Source organism: Sinocyclocheilus rhinocerous, unplaced genomic scaffold (genome assembly GCF_001515625.1).
Source record: "Sinocyclocheilus rhinocerous isolate Xijiao unplaced genomic scaffold, SAMN03320098_v1.1 scaffold4019, whole genome shotgun sequence".
Taxonomy (NCBI): domain Eukaryota; kingdom Metazoa; phylum Chordata; class Actinopteri; order Cypriniformes; family Cyprinidae; genus Sinocyclocheilus; species Sinocyclocheilus rhinocerous.
This window is the reverse complement of record NW_015661870.1, coordinates 193,388-205,234: the sequence shown is the minus strand read 5'-3', so window position 1 is coordinate 205,234 and position 11,847 is coordinate 193,388. Positions and strand designations below refer to the sequence as shown.

The 11,847-nt window shown below is 34.3% G+C and overlaps 1 protein-coding gene across 1 annotated transcript in view; it reads right to left on the bottom strand.

Annotated features, from left to right (window-relative positions):
• LOC107726584 (potassium voltage-gated channel subfamily H member 5-like) overlaps positions 1-2,575 on the bottom strand; it is a 21,939-nt gene extending 19,364 nt beyond the window's left edge. Inside the window, exons 1-2 of the mRNA XM_016536228.1 lie at positions 2,473-2,575; positions 1,481-1,609 (exon numbers count right to left, since the gene is read on the bottom strand). Coding sequence (XP_016391714.1) covers positions 1,481-1,609; positions 2,473-2,575 — 232 coding nt within the window. The remainder of the gene's footprint in view (positions 1-1,480; positions 1,610-2,472) is intronic.
• Positions 2,576-11,847: the final 9,272 nt, after the last annotated feature.

Here is an 11,847-nt window from a genome sequence, read left to right as displayed (position 1 = left end):
TATTTTTTTTTTTTTAATTCTGCAGTTATTTGATCAAAAATACAGTAAAACAATATTGTGAAATATTATTACAATATAAAATAAAAATTTTCTATTTTATTTGTATTTTAAAATGTTACTTATTCCTGTGATGGCAAAGCTGAAATTTCAGCAGTCATTCCACTCTTCAGTGTCACATGTTCCTTCAGAAATCATCCTAAAATGCTGATTTGTTTATTATTAATGTTGTTATTATTATTGTGTAAACAGTGACATTTTCAGTATTTTTTGATGAATGGAAAGTTCAAAACAACAGCATTTATTTGAAATAGAAAATGTATGTAACATTGCAAAAGTCTTTACTGTCATTTTTTTTTATCAATTTAATGCGTCCTTGCTGAATAAAAGTATTAAATTCTAAAAAAAAAAAAAAAAAGTACTGACCTTTTTGAATGGTATATGCACACAACAAAAACATTAATCCAAAACATAAGTCCTCTGTGGCTCAGATATGACTCAGCAAAATGCTTTATGATGAGTAAAAGTGGAACAAATGTTTGCTGTCACTCCTGCAACGATCTTGCAATGAAATATTTTGTAAGTCGCTTTGGATAAAAGCGTCTGCTAAATGACTAAATGTAAATGTAAATATAACTCCTGGAACACTGTCTGGAGCCATTACAAATCTCTCTCTCTCTCTCATTCCTAAGTGTATAATGTTCATCTCATACACACTGGTCAATCTCCTGCAAACATGTTCACATCACATTTCAACCCAAAATCACTTAGTATAATAAAAAATGTGACACAATCCACTATGACATTTTCCCTCAAAATTCTCATTACTGTAACATAATTCCCCTTTATTCTCAATAGTGATTCTGATTACTGTAACACAGTAACTGTCTTATTTTAAAGAAAATAATGCACTTAATTGTCATTAAAATAGTGTCATAACTGACACTAAAAAAAATAATGGTCCTAAAAATAGGCTTCTACTTGAAAAAATATAATTTCTTATTTCTTTCTTTTGATTTTGGGGTGAAATGTGACTTGGACCTTGTTTAAAACAGGTTTTGTGAAATTCACCCACACACACACCAGAGCAGAACGCCTTTGCCAGCATTATTGGGATTTTTGGAATGAGACTCTATATAACTTTTTTCAGTTCAATAAACAAGCTCGCACCAGCAAGCACAAACACACACACACACACAGAAGTGCTTGAAAATAACACTTGTGTGTGAGTGCCAAAAGGAAAAGCTGGTAATGCTTGCCAATCATAAACAAATATTTATTTATCTGACATAAGCACATTAGAGGAAGTGTTTATCTGTCAGAACAAACTCAAGCCTAACAAACACTACTGGCACGTCTGTTACCATTACATGTTCAACTGTGACTTTTAGAGAATCTATTTTGAATAAATCACTGAAATTACAAGTGTACTATGTACAGTATATGTATAGCCTATATGTGTGTGTGCAGGTGTAAAACTCACCCCTGGTGCTTTCATCTTCAATAGGCTGTTTAAAGACAGTGATGTCCTTAAATGTACACAGGAACAAAACCACTTTGTCATTTTCATTTCGGATCGGTGCAATCTGCATGTAGAACCACACTGGAGTTCCTGTGCAAGGTGAGATGTCAAAGTCAGCATTATTATATCATAGTATAAATTGTATTTTATTGGATGACAATAAATTTATATGAGCACATATTTATGCCCAAGTCAAAAGAGCTCACATCCAAGGACCTATGATAATCCAGTTGCTAATTATGGCTTGGATTTTTTGGACTCAAATCAGGCAAAATGGCAAAGCTGAATTTTATACAGCCATTAGTCCAGTCTTCAGTGTCACATGATTCTTCAGAAATCATTTTAATATGCTGATTTGGTGCTCAAAAACATTTCTTATTATTATCAATGTTGACAACAGTCTTGTTTTTTGCAGAAACCATGACTTCGACTCGAAAGTTTGGGGTCAGAAAGCTTTTTTAATTTTACATTTTTTTTAAAAGAGAAGTAAAGACATTTATAATGTCACAAAAGTTTTCAATGCCGTTCTTTCGAACTTTCTATTCATCAGAGAATAACAGTTTCCACAAAAATATTAAGCAGCAAATCTTTTCAACATTGAAAATAATAACCATTATTAATAACCGAGCACCAAATCAGCATATTAAAATGATTTCTGATGGGTCACGTGACACTTAAGTAATGGCTAGTGAAAATTCAGCTTTGCCATCATATAACTAAATTACATATATTAAAACAGAAAATTGTTATTTTAAATTGCAACAATATTTCACAATATTACTGTTATTTTTAATCAAATAAATTGCAGACTTGGTCATAAGAGACTTCTTTCAAAAACATTCTAAAAAAATATTTTTTTGTTTGTTTGTTTTTTTAAATCAAAACTTTTTAAAAAATCCACTTTTTGACCCATGGTTTACATGGCAAAGTTTAATACATCAAGTCTCACTTACTGTTCTTTCTGTACAGCAGCACTTCAAAGCAGTTGGACTCATAGTTGTCAAAGGCCTGTCTCACCTTTTCTATGGTCTTCTTGACTGTCAGCTCCCCATACATAAAACTACAGAGAGAGATTATTCAGACAGACAGACAGTAATCTCCTGCTTTCAAAGCAAATCGTTCGGTTTAAGAAGAAAGTTTCGGTATGGTTTTTTAAGGAATTATCCCTCCCATCAATCCTTTGATTCAGATTTATAAAGATTCGAATGAATTCAGGAATTCATGCAAGCAAGTAAAATGATCAGAAGATGTTCAGGTTTCAGATTTCCACACTTTGCCAACAGACATGAATTATGGTCATATGTTATTACAATTTTATACAGCCATTAGTCCAGTCTTCAGTGTCACATGATTCTTCAGAAATCATTTTAATATGCTGATTTGGTGCTCAAAAACATTTCTTATTATTATCAATGTTGACAACAGTCTTGTTTTTTGCAGAAACCATGACTTCGACTCGAAAGTTTGGGGTCAGAAAGCTTTTTTAATTTTACATTTTTTTTAAAAGAGAAGTAAAGACATTTATAATGTCACAAAAGTTTTCAATGCCGTTCTTTCGAACTTTCTATTCATCAGAGAATAACAGTTTCCACAAAAATATTAAGCAGCAAATCTTTTCAACATTGAAAATAATAACCATTATTAATAACTGAGCACCAAATCAGCATATTAAAATGATTTCTGATGGGTCACGTGACACTTAAGTAATGGCTAGTGAAAATTCAGCTTTGCCATCATATAACTAAATTACATATATTAAAACAGAAAATTGTTATTTTAAATTGCAACAATATTTCACAATATTACTGTTATTTTTAATCAAATAAATTGCAGACTTGGTCATAAGAGACTTCTTTCAAAAACATTCTAAAAAAATATTTTTTTGTTTGTTTGTTTTTTTAAATCAAAACTTTTTAAAAAATCCACTTTTTGACCCATGGTTTACATGGCAAAGTTTAATACATCAAGTCTCACTTACTGTTCTTTCTGTACAGCAGCACTTCAAAGCAGTTGGACTCATAGTTGTCAAAGGCCTGTCTCACCTTTTCTATGGTCTTCTTGACTGTCAGCTCCCCATACATAAAACTACAGAGAGAGATTATTCAGACAGACAGACAGTAATCTCCTGCTTTCAAAGCAAATCGTTCGGTTTAAGAAGAAAGTTTCGGTATGGTTTTTTAAGGAATTATCCCTCCCATCAATCCTTTGATTCAGATTTATAAAGATTCGAATGAATTCAGGAATTCATGCAAGCAAGTAAAATGATCAGAAGATGTTCAGGTTTCAGATTTCCACACTTTGCCAACAGACATGAATTATGGTCATATGTTATTACAAAGATTAAAAGATTACAGAAAAATCTGAGATTCATAGGCAACTCACACCTGAAGCAAAGTGTGACCAATTATGGCATGTTTGTTTCTGTTGCAGTCATAGATAACGGCTTATTAATGACACAAAATTGTCAAGAAGAGATGCTGTAAAGTGTGATATGAAGTCTCTAAGCCTTGGAGGACAGTATATCTGTGGCTCAGCACTTTATGAGAGCCACTTATTGAAATTAGATTTTTATATATATATATAAATCACAGTATGCGATGCCATATCATGGCTTGGCCAAAAAGATACTTTCATCTATTAAAACTTGAATTCCAAATTCCTAATACCAAACTCGTTTACATCATTTCAAAAAAAGAATAATCAGTGATTTCAAGATTCGCTTTACATGTTACACTACTTTAGGCAGAGCCAAAGTGATGTAACACCTCAAGATTATGACATCGTCACCTCTTGGTTTTGTAGAAATGAGTCCACATGGATCCACAACAAATCATTTAAAGCTTCAGTCTTAAGCTGTTTTATTGTTTTATTTAACAGGCCCCTTAAGGTACTGCAAAGCCCGAGATCTCAATACAGCATGAACTGTGTAACATAGTCCTACAGATTTCTATTGTCACATGTATATCCACTCACCTGCACGTGCTGCTTTTCTGCATGACCTCTGCTCTGTGGTATCCAGACAGCTTGCAGAAGCCGTCATTACTATAAACTACAGGCCAGTCCACAATCTGAGCGTTCCCCAGCAAGAAACTTGTCTCTGAAGGTTCAGAGATGACAAAGAATAAAAGAGAGAGAGTGGGAATTAGTGATCTGACTGCCACACACTAATGCATTCCCAGTCTTTGCTACACAGTAAATTACTGTCACTGATCTACTTTAACATCTGGTGTACTTTCTATAAAGGGTAGACGTTCAAAAGCTCATCAAATTAAACTACAAAACGCTGTCATTCTTATTGCAGAATGTGAATGGGATGTTTTAAAACCTCTTATTAGATTCATATTCAAATCATTTTTTCACACTTTAACTATCATGTCTTATATAGCCTACTATAATCCTCAGAGCATTATTTAATGAAATATGCGCTAATTTGCATACATTTCTAGTACAAAAATGTAAACACTAAATGAAGTCAGTTTCAAAATTATTTTTGACATATTAGTCAAATGTGTTTACAGAGGGAATTTTGGGTATCTCATTTTTGTCACTCCATAATTCAGAAAACACTTAGAACAGACAGAAAACAATATATATTCACAATTTTGGGGGTACCAAAATGTAAAGTATGGTGTGTGTGTAAGTGCTACTGAAGTGGTGATTTATGGCTCAGTGTAGGAGAAAAAAACTCATTTTGAGAAAAACGCCTTTAAAAATATATTGTAATTGAAATCTATTGACACAAATAGATAAAGTGCTATAAAAGAAACACTTAACAGTGTCTTTTGGATGTTTTCTTACCACTAGTCCACTAGAAAAAACACTTTATGAAAAACCAAAAAGCCCAAAATCTCAATCTTGACAGGTGCATGAAAAAAAACAGCGGTTTTGCCTGCAGAAATGCGAAAGTAATTTGTACTAATACATACAAATAGCCTATGTACTGTGCCTTTAAGCTACCAAAATGCACCCTTTAGGGATAAAAAAAAGATACAAAGGTGTACCGTTTGAAAGGGTATCATCACAGTGACAGCTTTTTTGGAGAGTTTAAAGGGATCATATGAGGCAATTTCAATTTTTTCTTTCTCTTTGAAGTGTTACAAGCTCTTGGTGAATAAAGAAGATCTGTAAAGTTGCAAAGACTAAAGTCTCAAATCCAAAGAGATATTCTTTATAAAAGTTAAGAGTCAACCACGCCTACCTAAAACGGCTCGTTCTTTACAGTAATACCAGCTGGCACCCTACATTTGAATGAAAAGAATGTCATACTGCAAACATTTTAATGGTTCAAAAGCAGAGTTTATTTTCTTTATGCTAAATATAGATTCTATTTGTATAAAGAAAATTAAGTTTATTTTAGGACCATTACGATTTTTTGCATTTTTAATGGTTTTCGTGCCACTTACGCATATTAATTATATATTATATTAATATTAATTCAGTACTGGAATACTGGAAATCATGTTGTCCAGACAGATTGATTATATCAATGAAAAAAGTTATATTATGTATAATATATAAATAATGTAATAGAAATAGCAGTTAAAATAGCAGTTGAGGCCCTAAATTTGCTTCATTTTCATGAAAAACATGGCACAATTCATAAAATGTTATAGTCCAAATTAATGTTTTATTTTTTATCATGCTAAATATATTTTCTATTTTCCCCCACTGATTTCGGCGAGAAACATGGTCTGGATGTGTTATCGAGAGACTGTGACAAATTCACCAAGTTCATATCCTAATATACTGCACAGCAAAGAACAGAATGCACAGGAGAAGGTTCAAGAACTCGCCCATATACAGTCAGATATCAAAAGTTCTTCCTAATTAGAATCCGTTTGAACCTCACTAAAAATATCCTGTCGATAAGTCAGTAACTTCTGAATCTGAAAGCCCTAAGCAACTGTGACAGGGTCAGAGAACGAATGATAACTTCACAGACATGATAGATTTTCCTTTGTCGTTACACCATTAGCGGTCTCTGTAGCATTGCCAGACTTCCCTTAGAGGGCTGAATTACAGTAATGGCCTTTCCATTAAGTGAGCTAGATATATTAGTCAACATACCCATTTTACTTCTGTATTGTGACATACTTCAAAGAAAAATTGGATATTCAACGAAAAAATATGTAGGGTGGGACTTGATTTTATCCATCAGGATTTGATTAGAAAATGAAAAGTAGGCGTCCCATACCAGAATGGAACAAAACATGAATGTGAGTTTGCAGTGAGTTTGTGCAGGACTACCAACTTTTGAACCACATAGAGGCTAAAGATTAACACTGTATCATTTCTTTTTCAAATACATTGTTATTCACTTTTATATCCTTAACCTTTATTACCGTTATCTATGTTGCGGAACCAAACTACTATTCGAGCAGAACTAATAGTGTGAGTTTAGCACAAAACTACTGTTTCTGAATAATGGACGATGAGGGAGTGTTTGAAACTTGTTGGCATTAATTTTGCAGATCTGTTTGTTGCCACCAGTGGCACAGAAATTACATGCGTCATCATTAAATATTGCACGATATAAAAAAAAAAAAACTGCCGTAGCATTCGCTGTTGGTTAACATTAGCAATAACCCATGTGGCCCAGGCAATGTTCGCTGAAAAGGAGACATATAAGAGGAGGAGCAAATTCCATTTTGGTATATTTTAATGAAAAAAAAAAGAATTTAACTGCAGGAGTGTAGAAAAGCTGCATTATTTACAACAGTAGCATTCGCTGTTGGTACAACCTATAACCCATGCGGCCCAAGTCTGTCAGCTGAACAGGAGACAATTAACAGGTGGAGCAAGCTCCATCTGGGTACATTTTGATGAAAAATTAATTACAAATTGAAATACTGCACAATAAAAAATTTACATTATTTACAATAGTAGCATTCACCATTGGATAAACTAATAACCCATTCGACCCAGGCAACGTTAGCTGAAAAGGAAACATTTAAGAAGAGAAGCAAGTTCCATCTTAGTACACGGTGATAAAAAAAATTTATAATAATAACACAGCTTGAATTCAATTTGGATTTTCAAAACAATAACAGTTCCAAATATGGACATATTGTGTAACCGTGAGTGCTAATAAAACGTTTTTAATGAGACGTTTTCTTCCTTCATCAGAGTGGTCAGGTGAGAAGTTTGCCTCATGGTTCACTAACAATCAAACGTGTGGCCAGTACAGTTCACAAAACACGGCTCGAGTGAATCACAGCACAACTCCAGCATCTGAAACTGACAGACATAGGCTACTGGCCTATTCCCAGCAGGGAATGAAATGAGAAATAACAGGCAGCAATCAAAGAGAAGAAGTGAAGATTTCCAAATGCAGCAGCATGGCTTTTCACAGCACGATTCAAATTTGTCTTTTAATGCGTGTTAAACTTCAGATTTAGGTATGCCTCTATATTTAAAGGCAGGGTATGCGATTTTTCAAATGGAGAGAACTCAAGGAGCGGAGGCCTGCGATTGGACGCCGAGGTTGCTTTGTTTCTTCTCAATAGGTGAGTAACACCGTGTCTATGCTCGGGCTAATTACAGCTCTGCCCACGATTTCTGTCCACATTCCCAGATTCAGAGCCATATACACATTTGAGAACAGGAAGTCCCTTTTGCAAGAGCTCTCCTGGAAATATAAAAACAATATGTTCATTAGCACCATAAGCAGAAAGAATATGCACTACGTCAATGACAAGAACCATTGAATGAAGCTATTTATAATTTACAGTAGTTCAAGACGATCTACATATACACTACTTTTCAAATGTTTGGAGTTGGTAAGATTTTTTTTTTAATGTTCTTAAAAGAAATCTTCTTACCAAGCCGTCTTTATTTGATCAAAAATACAGTTTTTTGTTATTTTTAATGTATTATAAAATTTTGATGGCAAAGCTGAATTTTCAGCAACCATTACTCCAGTTGTCACATGATCCTTAAAATTCCTTTTTTTATATTAATTAATTTTTTTCGGGAATATTTGAAATAATGAAACGTCCAATTCTTAACGAAACGATTCATTAAAACGAATCACACTTTTCTGAATTTCCAAAAAGAAAGACACAGTGCCGGTGTTTCCAGACTGGGACACAGTAAATTCACAGTACAATTGAGGTGAGTGAGTGTATTTGGTTATCATCAGTTTGCTTGTCTGTAAAGCAGCGTCAGCAATACAATATTGTGATTTCTAGTCCGCTACTCCGTAAAAAAAAAACGATTTTACCGGAAAATCGACTATGTTTGGAAAAGTTGAGCAACTGTCGAGCTAATGAAAAATATATTTAGTAACGTCGCTACTTGTAGCCTAGCTAGTTAACGTTACTACTATATAGCTACACTTATATGGAGTAGCCTATAGCCTAATGCACCACCGTAAAGACGGCCAAAAAGAGAGTGAGAGTGAGAGGGAGAGAAAGAGGAAGTAGAGCTCATGAGAGAAAGGGATCTTGATGCGATGTGACTCACTGACATTCAGTCAGGCCCTCATTAAATTAGTTAAAACACTCCTGCAGTATCCAGGGCTGAAATGTGTTTAATAGTCTCAAATGCTCCCTAATTACAATGATCCAGCCTCACAGGCACAGAAGTTCAGCAGTTCAAATCATTTTTTACTGTTATTCGGCTCATTATAGTCCAAGTGTGAGGAAGAGAAGAGATATAGTTCCCCATCAGACAGCCAGAATGCACAGGTGGTGATAATACTGTAGCAGCTGCCTATAATGATGACACAGGAAACAGTTTGGAAAAATAAACAGTTCATATTTAACATTTCAGTGACAAGCCGTGGTTTATCTTCGTTTGTGTTCATGCAGTGTTATTAAAGAGATAATTCAGTCAATTTGTTTTTTGTTTTTTTTTACTCATTTACTCACCCCCAGGTAGTCCCATCCTGTATTTTCTTTCTTCTGTGAAAAGTCTGTCAAAAGTCTATCTACACAAAATTAGCAGAATAGTGTTTTTTTTTTGCATCAGATGTTGTGTACTATATTATAGCACAGCTGGAAAGCTGTGTTGACTGCTAAGTATCTAGAACCAGAACTATTCATTTAATAATTGGGATTTTGTATCTTTCTGAAGTCCTGTCTCTTCAACAATTATAGTTACATCAGTAAAATCAAGACAAGGATAAAACAGTGCTCTTAATCAGTATAATCCATTCAATCTCCAAATGTCTGTGTCAAAATGTCTCATGGCACCATGGCACTGGTGCATTTTAACTCCACTTAAACACTTTGATATGTCAGAGAGTTTTAGATCCAGCTCACTAAACATCTTCAGAAGACATTAAGACTGATTAAATATTCAGAAACTAATGGAGAGAGAGACGGAGAAGCGAACATAGAAGAGCAGCATGTGTTTATATGGGAGAAATCCCATCGACCCGATCTCAAGTTCATTGCAACACATTAATAATGCATATAATAAACCAATATAAACATGTCAAGTAACCTGCCATAATTCAGCACTAAGGTCTGAAGATGATGCAAGGATGTGTTATTTAGTTAAGAATCTTGTGTGAGCGTTTCAGTTACAGACAGGAATGGACTGGGACCATCACAACCTATGAATATAACAAACTACCTGTTTAACCAGTTCAACTGGTGCACAAAAATGGGTCCAGGTCTGTTTTGATCGCAAAAAGCATTGAAAAAAATCAGCACCAAAACTTTTATAAAGAATATCTCTTTGGATTTGAGACTTTAGTCTTTGCAACTTTACAGATCTTCTTTATGCACCAAGAGCTTGTATCACTTCAAAGAGAAAGGAAAAATTTAAATCGCATCATATGACCCCTTTAAGGTGTCCCTGTTACAGTGTAATTATACATTTAAGTACTGAGTAATATTAATTAACTACATGTACTTACTATATGGTTAGGGTTATGATCAGGGTTTGGTTTACAGTTATTGGCATGTAATTATGCTTAATTTATTGTTATTATAATAGTAAGTACACGTAACAAGGACACCTTAAAATAAAGTGTTACCATTTTTTCCAATAGTAATAATATTTCACAATATTACTGTTTTTACTACATACATATAGAAGTAGGAGATGGATAAATTAGCCAGAACATAATTAATTTTCAGTGGTTCACATCTGGCCTCATATTTGGTTTGACCAGCACAGTTGTGCAGGAGCTTCTATCAGATTGCATTTTCTAATGTTTAAAATGCCTTCCCCAAAGTGAATGATGTTTTACCAGGTTTCTTCCTGGGAGAAATCACAACCCCACACACACATCCTCATCACCAGGAAGATTGCGTAAGTCTAATGAAGGAGAGATGAGCTCAGGAGAGAGTAGGAAGACCGTCTTTGTTTTCGGCCAGTAACAAGACAGATAATTAGGGATTGTCGACCGGATGCGCATTCACAAGTTTTCTCCAAGACTAGTCACGCAATGTTTCATCAGGTTAATAAGAGTGCTATTTCACGACATGACATCACAACAGTGTTGTAAATCATCATTTGACTGAAGGTTTTGTTCTGCCACTGATCACAACAGAAAGCGAGCCATGCAGGGATAAAAGAGGGAAAAATAAAATAAAACATGAAAAAAAGAGGAGAGACAAGAAACAGTCTCAGTTAAAAAAGAAAAAAAAAGACAGAGACAGAAAGAGAGAGACAGCGTGAATATGTGTGGGCTAGCGTTGTATTTTATTTTAGAAACAAGAGTGGGTGGATCTCACGGTGTACATCACCATATTTCATTCAGAAACAAACATTTTATAATAGCATGACCCTCATGAGAAACATGAGGCAACCTGAGAAAAAGAGCTTGATCGGTTTTAGCATTAAAAATAATCTATAAACTATATTATATATAAAAGTTACATAGTACCTGACAAATATGAGTCAGGTATCATATCTTAAAGGTATAATTCGTCGTCACCCTCATGCTATTCCAAACCTTAATGCATTTCACACACTAAATTATATTTTGAAGAATGTTGGCAACCAAACAGTTTCAGTTTCCACTGATTGCACTGCATTTTTGCTGGTGACATTAGTGTCAGTACATGATCTCTTCGAGATTTGTAAAACGGCGAAACAAGCCCTTTAACAAACCAAAAAACTAGCCAATGAGAAACGTGCTCTGCTTTAGAGGGTGTATATTTGAGAAAGGACATGGGATGGGGTGGTCTCCAGTCCATTATTTAATGTTATGTGACGTGAAAAGCCACATGTTTGCAATAAACAAATCCATCAAGACATTTTTAACATTTAGTAAAAAGCCATCTTGTTTAATCAGGAGAAAAATATGCACAGATCAAGTCATTTATAAGGGGAAAACAGTCCAAAACAGTTCTGGTGTGAAATGACAAGGG